This window comes from Panthera onca, chromosome B3 (genome assembly GCF_046562875.1).
Source record: "Panthera onca isolate mPanOnc1 chromosome B3, mPanOnc1 haplotype 2, whole genome shotgun sequence".
Classification (NCBI taxonomy): Eukaryota; Metazoa; Chordata; class Mammalia; order Carnivora; family Felidae; genus Panthera; species Panthera onca.
In genome coordinates, this window is record NC_138344.1 from 117,090,816 (window position 1) to 117,112,110 (window position 21,295).

At 49.8% G+C, this 21,295-nt stretch overlaps 1 protein-coding gene across 13 annotated transcripts in view; it reads left to right on the forward strand.

The window, feature by feature from the left end:
- Nucleotides 1–18,065, forward strand: part of RGS6 (regulator of G protein signaling 6) — a 603,395-nt gene extending 585,330 nt beyond the window's left edge. For 10 of the 13 annotated variants that reach the window (XM_060620202.3, XM_060620199.3, XM_060620200.3 and 7 more), the window contains one exon: nt 4,947–5,879. In XM_060620202.3, the coding sequence (XP_060476185.1) occupies nt 4,947–5,113 (167 nt within the window). In that variant the 3' untranslated portion in view covers nt 5,114–5,879. Of the gene's footprint in view, nt 1–4,946; nt 5,880–17,832 lie in introns of those variants that run through there. The other 3 variants (XM_060620212.3, XM_060620214.3, XM_060620213.3) reach the window with 2 other exon arrangements.
- Nucleotides 18,066–21,295: the final 3,230 nt, after the last annotated feature.

Genomic DNA, 21,295 nt, shown 5'->3' on the forward strand with positions numbered 1-21,295 from the left:
CATCATTTATGAACCTGAGCATCAGCTACGCACGGGTGACCCTCAGGCTCCTTGAGAGGACAGCTCTGGAGCCTCCCACAGAGGGCTACTGTGGTCATTGGGTGAGCCCCAATCAACACTCTTTTCATTAGCAAGGATGAAAAATGCCTGCGTCACAACAAAGTGGTCAATCTGGATCACTGGACGAGAAACAGTGTTCCACATTGGTTCTACTGCAAGTTCCAGTTTCTCTAGCAGAGGAACCCGGGTTTCTCCTACCCGGGAGTGGGGAGAACTGGATTGAGCCCAAAGGCAAAGTCACAGGGCTAGCAGCTGGAAAGGAGTAAGGAGTGGGAAATTTCAAAGCAGAGATGTGATAGCTGGATTTTTTTCCCTAATCTTTCTGTTTCCTTTTGAGGTGTAATTACATATAGCAAAATGAACAGATCTGAAATGTGTGGTTCAGTGAATTTAACAACGGTATGCACCAGTATAACCTACACCCCATGACCCTGGAAAGTTCCCTCACGCCCCTTTCCAATCAATTCCATCCTTCTCCTCCAGAGGCAACCACAGTTGATTTCTATCCCCATAGTAACGTGGATTTAGGCTTAGGGGATTTGAGATCTGTAACTTTGGTCTTAGGTCATCTGGGCAAATCAGCTTGAGAGTCTCAGCAGCAGCTCAGATGTCCTTACTCCGTTAGCATTGGAAAGGGTCCTGCCCGAGTCCCCAGTGCTTGGCTCTGCTACCCCCCAATATGCCACCTGACCCCCAGGGCTACTCTCTGAGCCACAGCCCTCTTCCCAGCCAAAGAGTTTAGCCTCAGTCGCCCAGGTAAGTAAGCGGCAAAAGCTCTTGGTAACCCGGATCGTGCATGTTTTGTTGATTAATATCTGGAAGTGCAATGCACAGAGCCACAGCATGTCGAACAGCATGTTGATTTTCCTTAAAGCGCTGCACAAAAGGGCGCCATTCCTTTTGTGCATTTCCTTTTAGAAACAAAAGATTTCATGACCACCTTCTTCCAGACTTCGAGCCATCAAGATGGCCACAGAGCTGAAATGATTAGTCAGGGTGGAGGGTGGATGTTTGCGAACCTAGTGCATCACATTGCAGGATTCTAATTCTATTGGATTAACTTTGCCAAATGTCTCGAAGGTGAAAAGCACTTTGTCTGTATGCAAAGCTTTGGTGTCTCTGGAATGTACCTTCTGCAGTTTGGTTCTTAATCACTGTATATTTTCTCACTTGGACAAAGGCTGCCTGCTAATAGCATTTTCAACCACCTTCAGCTGCTTCGCTCAGCTACGCCAAGGCCTCAGGCTGAGCTGGCTGCAGTTTCCTGGCACAGTGGTCCGTTCCCAAATGACCGGCACTGGGGAACATCACACATTCACACCCTGAAAAAATGGCTTCCCCTGTAACTATGCAAGATGCTAGGCAGAGGGGGAGTTACTGCTCCCCTTCCTAAGTGTTTTCTACAGAATCATCCAATCGGAGGCAGGGCTGGGGGTGAAGAAGAGGGAGGAAAGAGCCCCAGAGGGTGCAGGGCGAGAGATCTCTTCTCTCAGGACAGAGCAGGTAGCTCTGGGGCTCCCAGCAAGCCCCTAGTGGCATAGACCTTGGGGCAGCTCATGTCTGAACACGGGTAGCCTCTGCTGTCAGATTTCACTTTGATCCCTGAAAATTACAGGAGCCTCGGCTCTTCAGAAGAGAGGCAGCTGCTGAGCCAGTGTGATTGCAGGATTTCTTCCCCAAAGCCCGAGGCCAGGCAGCTAGCCATGCCTGCGTCCTGCATGAATAACCACCTTCCAGCCTCACCCCAGAGGTCACTGAGTAGCGGACAGATTGCAGTTGGACTGAGCTACCCCCTGAGCCGACCCGAAACCTCACGACCTCCTTTAGCATCAGAACTGGCATTTGAAAAATGTGTGCATGCAGGGGTGGGGGGAGGGAGATAAAAATGCCAAGGAACGCCACCTGGATTGCTGAGAGGCTGGGAACAATCTCAGGGCAAGTTCTCTAGGCTGGCCCCAGAAGTCCTGAGATATGGAAGCAGTTGGGGGCAGGGGGAGGAGAAGGCATTGACGGCAGGCCACAGGTCCTTGGAGTCAGAGCTATGAGGCTGAGCTCCAGGGCTCAAGCAGGAAGAGATTAATTAGCGACTCCAAGCCCGGCCCAGCCTTTTCTATAGAACAGGGAGGGGTAGAGGGTGGGGGACCTCCGGGCCAAAGGCACCTAAAGCAGACAGTCACATAATTCTCCAGATACAGAATCTCCAACCTCCCTCAACCTACAGCCCCCTCTCCAGCCAAAATGACCTCACTAATGAGGAAGTAGCTGTAATGAGGGTTTGGATGCCTGGTAAACCTCTCCCTCTTTGTTTCTGGGCTTTTAACATGGGCACTGGCAGTGCACTGTTATTCAGAAGCTTTAGTCATTTTTTTTTTCACATCCGCCAGCTAAATCAGAGCCCCAGATACCATGTATGGCAAAACCAGAATGTATACATTTGGTGACAGACGTGTAATTTGTTGCCCTGGTGGAAAAGGGACAGAAGGAGAGGGGGAGGAGCCAGTATTCGGTACAAGGTTACTGCAGCAATAAACAGCACCAAGAGGCAAGCAAAATTCCTCGGTGCCTTTCATACGAGCAGGGATGGATGTGGGTAAAGGTTTCGGGCGAGGTTTATTAGAACCCTCGGACCAGGAGACCCCTAAAATCAGCTCCACATTTCCCCCGAGAGGACCTCGCGCACATACCCACACTTCCTGCCTTCAGGCCTGCATCCAGAAGGCACAATCCCAGGTGAACCAACAGGATGACAAATGCCTCCAGCTCCAAGAAAGGGCAGTCAAGGAGAGTACCAGCCATGGGTGTGCCTTAGAATCAGGGCCGGAGCAAGTCCTTGAAGGTCAGCCTCCGCCAGCTGTGAGCTCTTGTCCTACCCGCTTTACCCAGACAAGTAGCCACCTTACTTTTAGTGATTTGCAAAGACTGGCACTGCAACCCTCTAGGATTAAAAAAAAAAAAAAAAAAAAAAAAATCTGATTAAAAAATCCTTACCCTGGTATAAATGCATCCTGCTGCAGGCTAAGTTTAGTGTATTTGAAGATCCAGATAAGGCCACTGTTGGGGAGATTCTGTGTGTGTGCCTGTGTGTGTGTGTGTGTGTGTGTTTAAAATAGGGGAGAAAAAAACGAAGTTCCGTCTCACTAGTGAACATGAGGAGTGAAAGAAAAGGGGATGTAGATACAGGCTTTCCAATAGCTCCTGAGGGCGATTCCATTTCTGGACAAGCTCCCATGCCTGCCATCAGAATTCTCAAAGTCAAGCTGGCAGGTCCCCCAATGAAGAGCTAAGCCAGACGACCCATTGTCTTGCATCCAGCAAACTCACAGCCCTTGTTCATTTACTAGATGTACCCATTATCCATCAATTCATCAATCAGCCAGTTGATTGAGTACTCTACCAGGCTTCACAAACCTGATCAATTTTTTTTAATTACATCCAGCTTGCACACAGCCAAACCCAGTAAACAAGACGAGCCCTCACACCCCACTTGGAAATGAACATGAGGAACTGCTGGCCCTTGCAGTCTCTCACTACCAAACAGCACGGCCCATGCTGATGAGGACCATGTGCTCGCCTTTGCAGATGGCAAGGGTGTTGCTGACCCGATGTCAATGACAGCATGGGGTTTGAGTATTTTCTCAGACACAGTGATCAGTCCGCTTGGGTCCAGCCACACACTCGTCTAGACCCCTTCCCGATGCTATGGATTTCTCTTTTTTATTTTTAAATGTTTATTTGGTGTTGAGAGAGGGCGGGAGGGACAGAGAAAAAGGGGCGGGAGACAGGATCCGAAGCGGGCTCTGTACTGACAGCAGAGAGCTGGATGCGGGACTCGAACTCACGAACCGTGATATCGTGGCCTGGGCCGAAGTCGGACGCTTAACCGACTGAACCACCCAGGTGCCCCACTATGGATTTCTTAAGAGGGTGAGCAGGGAATGGGCACAGACTGTGTCAAACAAAATAAGCAGAATGACTGAGCCTTACCCATCCTCCTCCTCATCCATCCTCTTGGTGCCCAATCCCACACTGGACGCTCCCCGGCCACCACCCACCCCCCCACCCCCCCCGGGGGCAATAGAGGAATCGATCTCTCTCAGGATCTCTGTGCCTCATGCACCAGGCCTTACCAGCCAGGTCAATTTTTTCATTTTTGAGAACTGCTACATGGGTTACAAGTGCAGGTACATCCTGATGTGGGGTCATCAAGTTCAGCCCCTGGGTACCACAGACGGAGAGCCAGGAACATAGGACACGACAGGGGTGCACTGGCCTGGGTCCTGCAGCAGCCTCAGCTCACCGGCCTGGCTCCCAGCCTTGGCAAATGCCCCTGTATTTCCACAGTCCCAGAACCGGTCATCAAGACAACCCAGAGCCTCTCCCAAGCAGGGCTCACTCCCGCCTTTCAGAAAGGATCCTAAGTCTTCTGCCTTCTTAAGACTAGTTCATTCCTTAGCTTCTAATCACCCAGATCCTTAACCATCACCTACTTAGGTCAACCCACCTCCGTCATCTTCCTACTCCCCAGTCTACCTTTTCCTTCCTCACTTGAATAAAATCAAGTTCAGGATGGGCCCACAAGCATTAAGAGACACTCTACCTAAGAGTTAAAATGCCTGGTTTGGGGTAAGATTCCCACGCCCCCCAAAGGACCAGCAACACACCTTGGCCCCGCAACCTGCCCCAGCGCCCTGCCTGTTCCAAGTGCTGGGGTCAAGGCTCCCAAACCCAGAGATCAACAGGGTCCCGTAGCTAAGTCATTCGGCCTCCATGGCTCTGGCAACAATTAATTCACCTGTCTGGCTCTCTGTCTCTGTCCCTGTCTGTGTGTGTGTGTGTGTGTTTGTGTGTGCACCTGTGCGTGCCAACTCTGTCGCCTGTCTCTGCAGGGAAAGTCGCTGGCGGGCAAGCGCCTCACCGGCCTGATGCAGTCCTCCTGACGGTCCCCGCCGCAGGGCCCGGGCCCGACGACCCCACGGGCAGGCGGCGGCGCTCCACATCCGCGGACAGAGTTTCCCTACGGGGAGATCTGGTCACTGTGAAAGAGAAGGAGTGAGGGGGATGACGGGCGGCAGAGGGGAGACTCGGTGGGTGCCCGGGGACACCATGCAGAAAAAGTCCACAGAGCCCGGGGTCGGCCCTGCAGAGGCCCCTGTTTACAACCCTCTCTTCCTTGTACAGTTGTGCGCCGACACCCCATTCTCGAGGAGGCCCTTGGCCCTAACTCGTTCGGGGCACAACACCTGGCGGGGCTCCTGTCGTGACTCTCACTTGAGGTCATATCCTTATTATCGCCACTCTTCCTTCTGTCTGGGGGACCACGCCTTCCGGCAGATGCAAGAGCCACTGGCAGGCCCCGAGCACCCCCAGTATTACCCCCCCACCCCCCACCTCCGCACCGCGGCCAGTGCGCCCACAGCGCCCCCTAGAGCGACAGCCGCTGCGTCCCGACGGCCCCCTTTCTGGCCCCGCCCCGGCCCCCATCTGTGCAAGGACCCTCGTGCAACCCGGCCGGGTGGAGGCCACACCGCTGAGCAACCCCGCCGACTGCTCCACCTCCGGTTCATTCAGCCCCCTGCAGGCCGACTTTCCGGGGGGTCCCCACGGGGGCGTGGGGCTGCCCCCTGGTCCCGTCAAGTGCCTCCAGGGTCCGACACCACAGGAAGCACCGGTGTCCGGAAAAGAGCTCGTGGTTTAACAGCCGTGGAGGTTCTGACCATCTTTGGAAACATTTATTATTTCCGAATTTATTCTGGTTTCGCCCCTTCTCCTTGGTTTGTTCCCTCGTGTTTTACTCAAAATAAACATGGCCGTGAACTCGGGGGCACTGGGATCCTCCCCTCCGGCAGCCACCTTCCCCCGGGGTGGGGGGAGGTGGCTGGGGCATAGGCATGGCCGAGCCCCGGCAGGGAGGGCCAGGTCTCACTTGTGTCTGAAGTTGGGGCTGAGTTGGCTCCAGGGGGCCTAGGCCAGGACCAAATGGTCCTCTGCCAGCCCAGCAAAGTGGGCCCTAAACGAAGTGGACCATCAAGGGGAAAAGCAGACACAAAGAAAAACCTGCAAAAACCTGCAAAAAAACCCACTTGCACTCCCTTCGTGTGTATGTCAAAACGACTATCTGCCAGTTGGCTGTGACGTAATACATGTACATCGCCGAGTCAGGTGCCTGACGCGTAGTAGGTGCTTAGCAAACGGTAGCTATTACTCTCGCGATTATTGTTGTCATCCTTGTGACTCCCGTGAGCCCTCAGACAACGGTATTGAGCAACATGTTTTTGAATTCAGACACTCACTCCACCTGCTAGAACTATCCTTCGATCTATTTTGGGCCATAGGTGAAATTTTTCCCTGGGGAGTGTATAAACAGCAAACACAGAAGCAAAACAAACAAACAAAAAGCGATCGCTGGTATTTCTTTACTTACGTAGGCAAATTCACCAGCTGGTGACCAAAGTCTCAAGCTTGTTTGCAGACCCCGCCTCCTGGGCGCTTCCATGACCATCTTTGCAGCCCCACATCAGTGCGGTCATGTGTCTGATTCCACAGGGCCCTGTCCCCACGGCACCAGCCTTCCATCCCTCACAGCAGGGCCACTGTGGGCATTAGGAAACTTGGCTATGGCTGTACCCTTGCGGGTTTGTGACCACTATGCCTCAGTTTCCCCCACTGGTGGTAGTTGCTCTCTCTGCCAGGTAGAGTAGATATTAGGGAGAGGACATGTGTTGGGTCCTCAGGTTGTCTCCAGCGGTGGATAGACCCGGGCTCTTGTCAGGCACTCCCACACCCTGATATCACACAACCTCAGCACAGACTGTGGCCCTAGGAAGATACTCAGAAACTATGTGATGAGTACACGAACGAAATGAAGCCCTATCCCATGTTATGGGGTTTTTTGACTCCTCTCCTTGTTCTGCCTTTTTTTTTTTTTTAATTTTTTTTTTTAACGTTTATTTATTTTTGAGACAGGGAGAGACAGAGCATGAACGGGGAGGGGCAGAGAGAGAGGGAGACACAGAATCTGAAGCAGGCTCCAGGCTCTGAGCTGTCAGCACAGAGCCCGACGCGGGGCTCGAACTCACGGATCGCGAGATTGTGACCTGAGCCAAAGTCGGCCGCTTAACCGACTGAGCCACCCAGGCGCCCCCCCCCCCTTTTTTTTTTTTTAAATCTCCTTGCTTTTCACACAGGACTCCTTTTTCAGAACCAAAATGCAGTTCAAGTTTTCTGCACCCAACATTGCCCCAAAGAAGCTCCTCCCTGTCAGGGGTCCCCAAGCTGTGTTGACATCAAGGCACAGGGTATGTGGACAAAGGAAGTTCCAGAACAGCAGCACCTCTCTGCCCTCAGTTACCCAGGGCAAAGGCCTGACTGCCCCCTGCCCTTCCCCATGGGCTGTGGACAGAGCAAGTTTGGCTTCCCCAGTCCCCCTGGCCACTGCTCCTGAGCGATGCTGGCTGAGACTTGGCCAACCCTGGAGGTCCCACCCGGAGCCAGATGGACTGCACCCCCGAGATGGTGCAGGCTGAAGGTTTCCAAACACTTCTGGGGACCCGTTCTGGGGGCAGGCAGCAGATTCAATAGAGGTACGTTCAAACCCAGGGCAATAAGTCCCCTCACCCCACCTCCCAACCAGGCATACTCGGTCCCGTGACCATCGCGTGCTCCCCAGTAGATCAAACCAAGCAACGCGGGTGGGAGGATGGGGTGGCTCCACCCAGCTGGCCAGTCCAAGGTCATCTACTGTGCAGACCTTCGAATGCAAGCACACTTCGAAAATACGGTCTTTGCGGGTTCCCCATTGGCCTGGTCTACACAGCCAAAACTTCAAACCAGATTAGACTTCTGAAGGCAGTTTTGTAGCAAAACAGGTCTCCCTGCTTCCAGAAGCTTCCTTAGCTCTCCTGCTGGGCAGAGTCTCTTATTGAGGGCTCACTGGACAAATATCCTCTTGGCAGCCCCATAGTCAAAGCTTCAGGGCAGCCACAGAAGTGACCACCCACCCAGCAGCGTCAGACGCACAGGTACCAGGCACTGGATATCTGACTGAGATCACCTTTGCCTCAAGGGAAGAAGAAAACTTGGAGGTTGGCGCATGTAAATGCCCAGCAGCACCCAGAGGGCCTGGCCCAAGCAGCGGTGGGGAGAGGGCTCCTTCCCTTGCAGAAAGTGATGTCCTGTTCTGTCCGGTGCCTCTGTACCCCAGGAACACGGTGGGGCCCAGCCCAACGGTGCCATCAGCTGAGCGGGGCTCCAGGCCCACCAAGGCCTAGAGGTCAGGTACAGGCCAGCACCCCAGAGGCCCCTCTCACAACTCTGAGTTGTTGTGTAGACCAGTGAACATGTGGGGACATGCTCCGGGGGGAGGGCTCTTCCAGGATTGCTGGTGTGTTTAAACTACCTCACCAACAGGACATTGAACCAGGAGCCTGCCACCATCGGGCCTTTTTGCTGTTTGTGGAAGTTGATGTTTCTCCTAAAATGTGCCCCTCCCATTGTGCTCCAAATGCATGGGCTTCGAAAGCCACCACTAAGAAGCCTTGCCCCTGTGCTGGAAAGGTTAGCGGGCTGTTGGTCTTTGGACCTTGCAGAGTGTGTTGGGGGTGGGGGGTGTTCCAACAAGGTCCAGGAGCTGGAAAGCCCTGGGGTTGGGGGAACATAATGGGCCACCAGCCTCCAACAGGGCTGGCCGAGCTGAGACCATGTGCGGCGTAGTTGAATAGTGGTCAGCTGAATCCCTGATAACTCACCCTGGGACCCTCTGAAAAAGAGTTCTGTGCTGTTGTAACAATGGGAAGGGCAAATGCCAGCAGCCTACTCATTAGTACCACCCAGTGATAAGGCCTCCCCTGGGCAAGGCCCGGAGGCCATCAAGTAGCAACGTAGCAAATGTAGCAATAAGGGGCTCGGGGCCTTAAAGGGACAGGGTCCATGATCCGGTCTTGGCCCTCTCCCCAGTCCCAAGGAGGGCTCAGAGCCAGCTACCGTCAGCTGTTCAGGGAGGACTCCTGGTCTATATTCTATGCCCAATCACAGCATGATCACAGACACGTCGGAATGGCCTTCTCATAGTGCATGTGGTTCTCATTAGTTTATTTTTCTGGAATTTGGGGATTGGACCCCCAGACCCAAACATGCTGGTACAGTCTAAAAATAAATGACTTGAACCCACTATAATCCAGCTAATTCTGTGTGGCTCCTTGGTCTGGGGGGTTATTGGGCAGGCTTTACTGCTAGAAATAAAAAAAGGTACCACCTCACCTCTTTCCCCACCCACACCCAGCCCCATTAATCACACACACACACACACACACACACACATACACGGTCTGGTTCCCCCTCACTGCCAAGCAGAAAAGCTCGGGAAACCAGATCTCTGGGGTGTGGGACTCATCCTGGTAGGTTGGGACAATGGTGTCACTGGAAGGCTAGAGCCCCGACCCTGCCAAGTTCTCCTTGGCTGCGTGGCCTCTGTGCCCCCTGGTTTGTGCTCAGCCACAAAACCCAGTGGCCTGAAAAAACGTCAGCAGTGGCCAGACGCCGCTATGATGCCCTTAAATGAAGTCCCAAGGTTGAAGTCTGCTGCATACAGATGGTGCTCCTCATAGAGAACCTGGTTTCCTGAGCAACAGACAATCGCATCTCCCACTAACGCCGAAGCAGTGGGGCTCTGAGAGCCCAGAAGTCAGGTTGACAAGAGAAAGGCAAGAACGAGGTAAAAAGGAGCGGCGGTGCTTGCAGCTCCCTTCAGTGGCAGAACCTTTGCTCCCGGAAGTAGCAATGATCTTAGAGGATTGTGCCTTTAGTCACACCTGCATGGGAACCAGTTTGTCTCCCAACCCCGGGGCCCACCTCCTAGAGCAGGACTTCCTGCCCCACACAGTCAAGACCAAGTCCACACCTGCCACGGTGCCTGAATTGTCAAGTCTATGGCATACCCTGCTGTCAGTCTCGGCTGCCACAGAAGAAACTTCCTTCTCTGTCCTCCTTAATGAAGGCCACCACCTCGAGGGAACCTGGAACTTCTCCTACCCAGCAGAGCCACCTGGCTTATTTCCAGAATCATCCTCTAACAAGCTGTCACTGCCCGTGTATCCTGCTGACCACCAGGAGCAGAGATGTGCTCAGGTCCAGGGGACAGGTGGGGATTGGGGCTGCCATTTATAACACTAAGAGCTGTGCCCACCTGGGAATCTTCCCCAGGGACTTCTGGCACAAAGGGCATGAGGCTACCCCTTCCTTGGTGCCAGCTTCCAATTGCTCACTAGTCCCAGCTTCCAATGCATGTCTTAGGACCTTTTCTGGGATGTGGCAGCCTCCAGGCTCTGTGGCTTGGACAAGTAAGCAGGAACCCCCTCTGAGGGGCATGCCCCCTGCTGGCCACAGAGCACTGGTGGCACGCTTTCCCTCCATCTGCCTTCCTGAGCAGAAGCGCCCACATGAGGGGCGCCTGGGTGGCTCAGTCGGTTGAGCGTCCGACTTCAGCTCAGGTCATGATCTCGCAGCTCTTGAGTTCGAGCCCCGCGTCGGGCTCTGTGCTGACAGCTCGGAGCCTGGAGCCTGCTTCGGATCCTGTGCCTCCCTCTCTGTCTGTCCCAACCCACTCGCATTCTGTCTCTGTCTCTCTCAAAAATAAATAAACATTTAAAAAAAAAAAGAAGTGCCCACATGAACTCCTGGCTTCCATTCCTGGGACCTCCAGTGCATGCAGCCGGACCTTCCAGTGCACGCAGCTGGGCCCCTTCCCTATACCCAGCCCTTCAGCACGCACAGTGGGATCACAGGATCTGTCCCTGACTCTGTATACCAGGGGGAAGGACTCCCTGGCCAAGGAGAAGCTACAGGGTCGGGCTTCTTCTTCTTCTTCTTAATGTTTATTTATTTTGAGAGAGAGAGACAGAGTGCAAGCAGGGGAGGGGCAGAGAGAAAGAGACACAGAATCTGAAACAGGCTTCAGGCTCTGAGCTGTCAACACAGAGCCCGACGCAGGGCTCAAACCCATGAGCTGTGAGATCATGACCTGAATCGAAGCTGGATGCTTAACTGACTGAGCCATCCAGGTGCCCTGGGTCTGGCTTGTTCTAAATGGGCTCAGGAGGGTGGGGGGGCGGGGGGGCTCAACATGAGCTCCATCTAGAACAGTACTCTCCGTTTGCTTTTGCTGCCTTAAAGCACGGGCTCAGGCCCCTCGGAGCCTTGGATCTAGCCTAGCTAGGTCTAGCCTATCTCAGCAGCTGACAAAAGAAAGAAACGGCCCCTGATTGCACAGGCTGAGTCCCACCTCTTCACTTAGTTTCCTTGTTTGTAAAACAAAGATTAGAATTTTAAAATCTTACAGTTGTTGTGAATGAATACAGAGGGCTTGGCCTCGGCCTGGCACATAGTAAGTGCTCATGAAATGGGGCTGGTCTCGGCACTGGGAGGCGGTGAAGGTGGAGGGCCTTTGTAGATCCCCACCCGGCAGCTTTCGCAGTGGCCTGGCCCCTGAGCGTTGGCTCTTCCTGCCAGCAGGGAGGCTGGCTGCGGTTTCTTTGTGGGTGCAGGTAGCAGCCTCTGCCAGTGTCAAGCCCCTTGCTGTCTTCTTCCCAGCGAGGGCCCGGTTCCCTGACTCTGTGTCACCTGGATGGTCTCAACAGTCTTGTGTTAGGCCTTAGTAAATTGCAGAGCAGAAGGCTAGAGGGCTCCTCCTTCAGACGCTGGATGGAAAACGGAAGTAGGATTCCATGTTCTCTATCTAGATTCCCATTCTTCTGACAGGCCTCTGTGGCTGTTTCACTGGGATTTGGATTCTGGGCTCTTATTCAGAAATATTCCATTCCAGGCCAACGATTCAGACCTCAGAGCTGGGATGAGCGGCTGTGGGCAAGGCCTGTCTTGCGAAGAGGTTCAGCGGGCACACGGACACGTGCATGGCTGTGGAGGGAGCGGCCTTGTTCCTAAAATGGCGAACCACACGAATGAAGCCTGTTTTTCCTCCTTTGCACACTACATCACAGAAAGATTATTCTGAGTTGGGGAAGGGTAGGAAGAATCAGGGAAGGGAAGTTTCAAAATGAGATGAGGCCCTGGGTACCTCTTCCTGTCGCCCTGCCCGTGACTGTCCCCCCAGGGGAGAACCAGTGAATCCTGGCACTTGCAGGGATCTTAGAGATTTTCTAGTTAAATAGTGAGTGTGAGTGTGTGTGTGTGTGTGTGTGTGTGCGCGCGTGCGCACGTGCACATGTGTGCTAACTAGTGTGTGAGCGTATTTCACATTTTTGTGTTTATTGAAGTATAATTTACATGCCGTAAAATTCACTCTTTTAGATACAGTGTTTTCCATTTTGAGCAACTTACACAGTGATGTCATCACCACCAAAAATCAAGATAGAGAGTAATTCACCCCCAAAAGTGCCCTTGTGGCTCTTTATTGTTGATCCGTTCTCCCCACCCACTTGCTCCTGGCCACTATTGATCTGTTTTCGTCGCCTTTTTCAGAGAGCCACATAATGGAAATTATACAGTGTGTGGCCTTTTGGATCTAGCTTCTCTCACTTAGCACAACACACATCGTTGCATATATCAGAACATTCCTCCGTGTTTTGTTTTTAAACATAAAGAAACAGGCCGAGCGCCTGGGTGGCTCAGTCAGTTGGACGTCCGACTTCGGCTCAGGTCATGATCTCAGGGTTCCTGGGTTCGAGCCCCGCGTCGGGCTCTGTGCTGACAGCTCAGAGCCTGGAGCCTACTTTGGATTCTGTGCCTCCCTCTCTCTCTCTCTCTCTCTCTCTGCCTCTCCCCACCTTGTGCTCTGTCTCTCTCGGTCTCTCAAAAATAAACAAATGTAAAAAAAAAAAAATTTTAAAAAGGAAACAGGCCCAGAGCGGGGAGACGGAGAGGAGACACAGGAGCAGGGCCCGGAATTCAGGTCCCCACTACCACCCGCCCCACAGGCTCATTGGCCACGGCTTCTTCAGTAAGAAGTCATTTTTTTAAGCCTCCAAAATCCATGAGCTGCTGTTTGAGAAAATACGTGATGACAACCCCGTACACTGAAGAAAATGCATGATTATTCATCTACCAGAAACTACTGACTTGCAAGCAAAGGGAAGCAATCGTGCATATCAGACTGAATCTTTATTCAGTTAGCGAGTAGTGCTGTGTAGACCACTCCCAATAACTCTGGGCCTTTCCCAGTCCTTTCCCAAAGAGATTAACACAGGATAATGAAGTGATAAAAGCTACCTGGAAGCTGGACCAGACCCCACGGACATGGAGATCCAGGGTAGGGTGGAATGGGTAGAATGGTGCAGCCATGAAACGCAGGCCAATATGGCAAGATAATCCAGAATCATCTTGTATATTTCCTGTCTTATACCTAAGTTTAAAGTGAGTGAAAGACTGACAAGTGCTTTGCCATAAAGTCAGGGGGTCCTGTGATAGAATTTGCCTATAGAAACTGAGTCTCCCATGCCTCCAGACTATTAGAATTAAAAATTCATTTAACAATCAACTAGCCCAGAATCTTCATTCTACAGAATAGGAAACAGAGAAGTAACATACGGAAATATGAAGTAGCTCACATAAGGTTACACAGGGCTATGGCAGGATAAGGGTTAAAAGACTAGGCCTCTGAGTCCCACAGACCTACCTCTCCTTACATGCCCTCAACCCCTCTACTCAGCCCTTGCACTCAGACCACATCCTAGCCTTTACTGTGTGTGCTGGAAGGTAGACACAGAAAGTGGATGGACCCACTTTTAAAACTTACTATAAAGCTACGGTAATGGATGCAGTGTGGTACCGGTGTAAGGATAGACATATAGGTCAATGGAATGGAATTAAGAGTCTAAAAGTAAATCCATACATTTATGGTCAATTTATTTTTAACAAGAGTGCCAAAAGAACTCAGTGGGGAAAAGAATCGTCTTTCCAACAAATGGTGCTGGAACAACTAAATAAAGTTGAAAAAATGAAGTTGGACCCTACCTCACACCATACAAAAATTAATTCAAAATGGATAAAAGATACTAATACTATAAAATTCTTAGAAGAAAATATAGAGATAAATTTTCATGACCTTGGATTAGGCAATAGTTTCTTATATATAACACCAAAAATACCAACAAAAACAACTAGGTAAATTTGACTTCATCAAAATTAAAAACTTCTATGCTTCAGGGGTGCCTGGCTGACTCGGTTAAGCATCTGACTTCGGCTCAGGTCGTGATCTCACAGTTCATGAGTTTGAGCCCCACATCGGGTTCTGTGCTGACACCTCAGAGTCTGAAGCCTGCTTCGATTCTGTGTGTATCTCTCTCTCTCTGCCCCTCCCCTGCTCACTCTATCTCTCTCTTTGAAAATAATAAACATTTAAAAAATAAATAAATAAATAAATAAATACTTCTGTGCTTCAAGGAATACCATCAAGAAAGTGAAAAAAATAATCCCTAGACTGGGAGAAAATATTTGAGAATTATGCAACTGACAGGTACTTATATCTACATTATATATCTCTTAAAACTCAATAAGAAAAAGACAACACAATTAAAAGATGGGCAAAGGATTTGTGTAGACATTTCTTCAAAGAAAAAAATGGTCAGCAGGCACGTGAAAAGATACTCAACATCATTAGCCATCAGGAAAATGCAAGTCAAAAACATAATGAGATACCACCTCACACCCACTAGGTAGGCTATCCACAAAGAGACAGATAATAAGTGTTCATGAGGATGTGGGTAAATTAGAGCTCTCATACACTGCTGATGGGGATGTAAAATGGTGTAGCCACTTTGGGAAACAGTTTGGCATTTCTTCAAAAGGTTAAACATAGAATTGCCATGTGACCCTACAATCCCCCTCCTAGATATACACCCAGAAAAAATGAAAACATGACCATACAAAAATTTGGACACTAATATTTATGGCATTATTCACAATAACCAAAAAAGGGAAATAATCCAGATTCTGTCAATTGATAAATGCATAAGCAAAATATGATATATCCATACAGTGGAATGGCCTAAAGAGGAATGAAATATTGATACATGGTACAACATAGATGGGCCTCGAAAACACACTAAGTGAAAGAAGCTAGTCACAAAGGACCATATATTGTATGATTCCATTTATTTGCAATGTCCAGAAAAGGCCAATCTATAGACGCAGGAAGTGGATTAGTGATTGCTTGGGGCTAGGTAGAGTGGGGCAGAAGAGGGGGGAGAAAAGTCATTGCTTAGAGTGGAATGTGATGGAATTTCTTTCAGGGGTGATGAAAATGTTCTAAAATTGATTGTGGTGATGTTGCACTACTCTGCGAATATACTAAAAACCATTGACTTGTATGCTTTAAATGAGTGAATTGTATGGTACGTGAATCATATTCTAATAACGGAGAGGGGGTAGAGGGGAGAGGAGGGAGGGAAGAAGAAGGACAAAGAGGAAGAGGAAAGGAAGGAGGAAGGGAAAAAGAGAGGGAGGTGAGATCACTATAGGCCAGAGGGAAATCCAAGCCTGTTTTTCTAAGTCGCCAAGAGAAGAGCTGGTCCCCAGAGAGTGTGGGCAGAGGTAGACACAGAGAACTTTGAAATCCTATCTAGTGGCAAAGACAGGGTCAGCAGGTGCCAGGTCATCCCAGAGCAAGTGGTCTGTTTCAACTGTCTCTGCCTGCTCTGGGAATTCAAGTCCTCGAGCCCCACCTTGTAAGGAACTAATTAAATTATGTGGATTAGTGGTCTGCTGGATAAGAGAGCCACTCAACACACTCTCTTGCATCCAACGTGAGCCTCGTTTCCCAAAGCTTTAAGCCCTAGGGACATTCAAGCTGTAAGAGAAATGCCCCGGATGGAGTCAGAAGACTGGGGTTCTAGTTCTGGAGCTGCCACCATTAGCTGTGTGGCCTTAGGCAGCTCATGGTACCCCAGGCCATCTGGGGCAATTGTTAAAAAAAAAGAATGTCAAGCCTCACCTCCACAGGTTCCAAATCAGAAGGTTTGAGAAGGACCTTGCAGGGATCTCCATTTTTAGTAAGTAATCCTATCTGCACAGCAGAGGAAACCATCAACAAAATGAAAAAGATAACCTTCTGAATGGGAGAAGATAGTCGCAAATCACAAATCTGAGAAGAGGTTAGTATCCAAAATATATAAAGAACTCCTACAACTCAATAACAACAACACAAAAACCAAACAATCCAATTAAAAAATGGACAGAGCAACTGAACAGACATTTTTTTTTCAAAGAAGATGTACAAATGGCCAACAAGTACATGAAGAGGGGTTCAACATCACTAATCAGGGAAATGCAGATCAGAACCACCCTGAGATATCAGCTGACTCCTGTCAGAGTGGCTAACATCCAGAAAATAAAAAATAACAAATGTTGGTGAAGATGTGGAAAAAGGGAACCCTCGTGCACTGTTGGTGGGAAAGCAAACTGGTGCAGCCACTTTGGAAAACAGTACTGGGGTATCTTAAAAAGTTGAAAAGAGAGAGGCATCTATCTGGGTGGCTCAGCCAGTTTAGGTTCCAACTCTTGATTTCAGCTCAGATCATGATCTTTTGAGTTGTAAGCTTGAGCCCCCAGCTGGGCTCTGTGCTGACTACAGGGAGCCTGCTTGGTATTCTCTCTTTCTCCACCTCTCTCTGCCCTCCCCCACTCGTGTGCGCCCTTGATCTCTCTCCCTCCCTCAAAATAAATAAATAAACTTAAAAGAAGATTTTTAAAAAATGGAAAATAGAACTCCTACATGATCCAAGAATTCCACTTCAGGGCATATAGATCCAAAGGAAACAAAATCATTGTCTTGAAGAGACATTTGCACCTTCATATTCATTGCAGCATTAACAATAGCTAAGACATGGAAACAACCTACATGTTCATTAACAGATGAACGGATAAAGAAAATGTGAAAAGAAAGAAAATATATATAATAAATCATAATAATAACACAATAAAGAAAATACATATAGGCTCCGCTTTTGGAGGTGACTCTGCTGGGCCAGCACCAGTGCAAAATAAACTGTCTTTTCTGATTAATAAAAAAGAAGAAGAAAGAAAAGAAAGTACATATAAAATATTATTCAGCCATAAAAGAGGAAAAAAGGGGCCCCTGGGTGGCTCAGTTGGTTGAGCGTCCGACTTCAGCTCAGGTCATGATCTCACGGCTTGTGGGTTCGAGCCCCGCGTCGGGCTCTGTGCTGACAGCTCGGAGCCTGGATCCTGCTTCGGATCTGTGTCTCCCTCTCTCTCTGCCCCCATCTCACTCACATTCTGTCTCTGTCTCCCTCAAAAGTAAATAAACATTTTTTTAAAATGTTTAAATACTCCCATTTGAGACAACATGGATGGATGTTGAAGACAAAATAGACAGAAAGGACAGATACTGTATGATCTCACTTATATGTGGAATCTAAAAAAAGCCAAACTCACGGAAACTGAGAACAGGTTGGTGGTTGCCAGAAGCATGGGTGGGATATGGGAGAAATGGATAAAGATGGGCAAAAGGTACAAACTTCCAGTTATAGGAAAAGTAAATTCTGGGGAATCTAACACACAGCATGGAGACTATAGTTAACGATCCTGTACTGTCTATTTGAAAGTTGCTAAGACAGTAACTAAAATGGTGATCATTTCACAATAAATACATCCATCAAATCATTATGTTGTACACCTTAAACAAATACAATGTGATAGGTTAATTACATCTTCATAAAACGGGGGCAAATGTAATCTTAGGTAACTCTAATACACAGTCAGATGTGATCCACTGAACCAGATGCTTCCTATGTTTTCTTTCAGGCTGAGAACTGTATGGGAAGAGGGTTTGATTGAAGTTCAGAAAAGGCATATAACTCCTATCCACTTCTCCAACCAAAGACGGAGGGTAAAGTCCTGTTCGTTGCAGTCTGTCTACACCCAGAATTTTTTAAATCAATTCCAACCCCCTGCACTGGTTCTCTGCTTGTCACCCTCACAAAGCGACCAATCCTTGGTTCCCCTTCTGGAAAAACGGTCCCTCACGTAGGGGTTAAGGATGCTCCGTGTACACATGTACACACACGTGCGTGCACACACGCACATGACTGGGAGCCAATCTATTGAGTATCAAATGCTTGAGTACAAGACTTTGCCAACATGAACCCACTGAGCCTGCAGATGAATCTATCAAGTCAGGAATAAAGGGAAAACGTTGGGATCAAACCAAATGACAAATTACAAATTGGATCAGTGGCTCTTCCTCTAGCTCTGCTGGGGAGGCGTGTTATGAACTCTCTGGACACGCCCAGTAGCTGGCAATACACACACACACACACACACACCCACAACGCCCCTTCCTGGTCAGGCATGAAGCAGAGGTGACCTTGACACTTCTCACTCCTAAGCCTTTAGCGCTAAGACTCGTGACTGCACTCAGGAGTCTGAGCTTTGGGCTGGAGAAAACCAACTTTCCCTTTGGCTCTCCCACATGGTGCCAGCTGGCAAGCCCACAGAACTTATGCCAGTTCACTCACACAGTGTTCTGTGTTATTCCCCAGTCCCTGCTGCCCCTCCCACCCCTCCACGGTGTAGCCTCATGTTATGGCAGAATAGCAAAGACCACCCAGCAGTTGGCCCCACAGAGGAAGAAGGAACTGGCAGAAGGCAGGAGTAGATGGGAATGAGGCAGGATTTGCTAGCTGACCTGACAAATGACCCAGTGGGCAGTTCTAATGGAAGGCCTATCGTGGGAAATTTAAGTCTAGAAATATTTATTAAAATTGGCCACGTGACAGGTGTTGTGCTGCCTGCTGAGCTTACACAGTTCAGTAAAAGTGGCCCTTGTCCTCAGAGACCACACCTTCTAGTAGAAGATGCAGACGTGTGTAACCAACCAATTGGGACACAGGGCAAGAGGGGCACAGGTACACATAAAACGCACTTGGCAAAGGGAAACTAATTCTACATGGGAAGGAGAGAGGAAGAGAGAGGCATGAAAATCCCTGGCCTATTTAGGGCGCAGTGAGTGAACCCCGTGAGTGGAACATGAAGAGGGTGGAGGCTAGGAGTGAGGGTGAAAGAAGAAGAAAGGTCAGAGCTACAGACCAAAGAGAGACGTCATGATGGGCTCAAACCAGGGTAGGGCCTGCGGTGAAGGTGGAGAGAGGGGACAGACTCACGAGATGCCATGGGAGAACAGGAAGCCCCGTGGTAACTCAGTGAGTGTGGGGGTTGGACAGGGAGAGATGAGTGAAAGATGTTTCAGGGGACTCAAGTCAGGATGAAGGAATGCCATGGGGCCAGGAGACCGAGTCCAAAGGGGCATGAGAACAGAGCTGGCTGGCTAGGAGAGGGCTTCCTGAGAGCGAAGGCAGTAAGGGAGGGGAAGAGACAAGAGGTGTTCAAAAGGGCGTTTCACGTTTCTTATTTCAGAGGGGGAGGATTTGGGGTCTGGCCATCGGGGTAGTAGAGCTGGCGAGGGGCAGGCAGGTCAAAGTGGAGGAGGTAAGGGGTCATCCCAGTGGATGTTGAGGCCACTTGGGATGACAGCGGAAGACAGAACAGAGGCAGAGCATAGGAGGTGGGGACCAGAGTCCTTATCCTAGGGGAATATGGAGAGGTGATCTGGAGGTCCACAGATGGGGCCACTGAGGCTGAGGAGGGGCAGACTACCAGCTGACATACCTTCAGATGGAGAAGGGCTCCTGGGCAGAGCTCCTCAGTCAGTGGCCTGAAGAGGGCCAGTGAGAGATGGGCATGCCTGCCTCCAGACTCATCCAGATTGCCCTCAGCAGTACATGTGGGATGACCCTTTCTCCCCCGCCTCCATCACTTCTGGAAATAAAAGCCAGTCCCATTTGGAAGCCAAGGCTGTGTGTGGTGCTCAGCCCCAGGCTGGATGAGCTCTGCTCTCAGACCTCATTTTGATCTACCCTGTTCCTCTCTGGGAAAGTGATCTAGGATGGCTGGAAGCTCTCCCTCCTGGTCTTCCAGGGCCATCTGGTGGGACTGCCTCTCAGGAAAACAGTCTGATGACAGTGTCCCTGTAATTTTTTAGTCATCAGACCCCTCTGCGGGGTTCAAGGCCTCTTACCAAGTTCCAGTCTCCATGAACACGGCTGAGGAAGGATTCTCCTTTGTTCGTGGCTCTATTACCTTTTTGCTTTCCTTTTCACAAAAGCAATACACATTTTATTCTCCCAGTTTTCCTGTTTAAGGCATTTCCTCCAGGCCCTTTTAAACCAGTTTAGATATGTCTCTGGGCACATAAAGGAGGGCACCTACACACATGGGCCCACCATATACAGAGTTCCTGAGAGCAAAGAAAGATCCCGTGGTTCTCTCCCCAAAAAGTGCATACAGGGTCTTCAGCAAATAGCATCATCCTGGAATCTGTAATAGAAATAGAATAAATGATGCTGATTTATAGCAGAAGGACCCAGGTTTCCAACACAGTAAGGTCATTCCTTTAGTGCACCATTAAAGCAGCCGATAGGTTAGGACAGATCTGTAATTTCGTAGAATGTTTTCTGCACCTTGAAGTATAAACACTTTGGTTGGTTCTAACCATTCGGAACAGAACTGTTTGCAGAAATGTCAACAAAATGAGTATCCACAACAAGACAGCTTTGTGATATGGTGCAGTTGTGTGAGCCAGGCTGTGGTCCCAGGACACAGACAGCCTTGGGGCGTAGGAATCTGTCAACCTGGGGTTCTCAGCATGATGGATCCAAGTGCCTTCTTCCAGGCCCTCAGTGCTCCTAACTTGCTGCCCACTATCCCTTGGGAAGAATAAATGATCTTCAGAGGAGCTCTAAACCCCTGCAAATTTCACGAGTAATATAAATTTACACCAAATTCTAAGTCTGGGACCCAGTATGAGAGCCCGAGGCTCTGAGATGCCTTATGTATGTCTTTCAGGTGAAATTAATTCACCTGACAGCATTGACCTCTGCTGCCGAGAACTCTTCCCTCTTATTTCTGGAACTGTTGGTGCCATCTGAAGAGTCAGGCTGCTGGCAGAGGGCCCCCAGGCTCACGAGGCTGAACCCCCATTTTGTTTATTAAACTCATCTTCATGCATATCGGCACTGATGTACCCATCAGGGGGGCTGAAACAGGCAGGGATTTTGTTGATACTAACAACAGAGCCCTACACTGTCTCTGACTCAGGAGTGGTACCAAAGCCATCAGTAATTTTCTCTTGCCCAGAATTCCATATTCAGATGCATATGAAATTCATATCTATACGAAATTTTTCTGAGCGAATACACTGAAGGTTTGA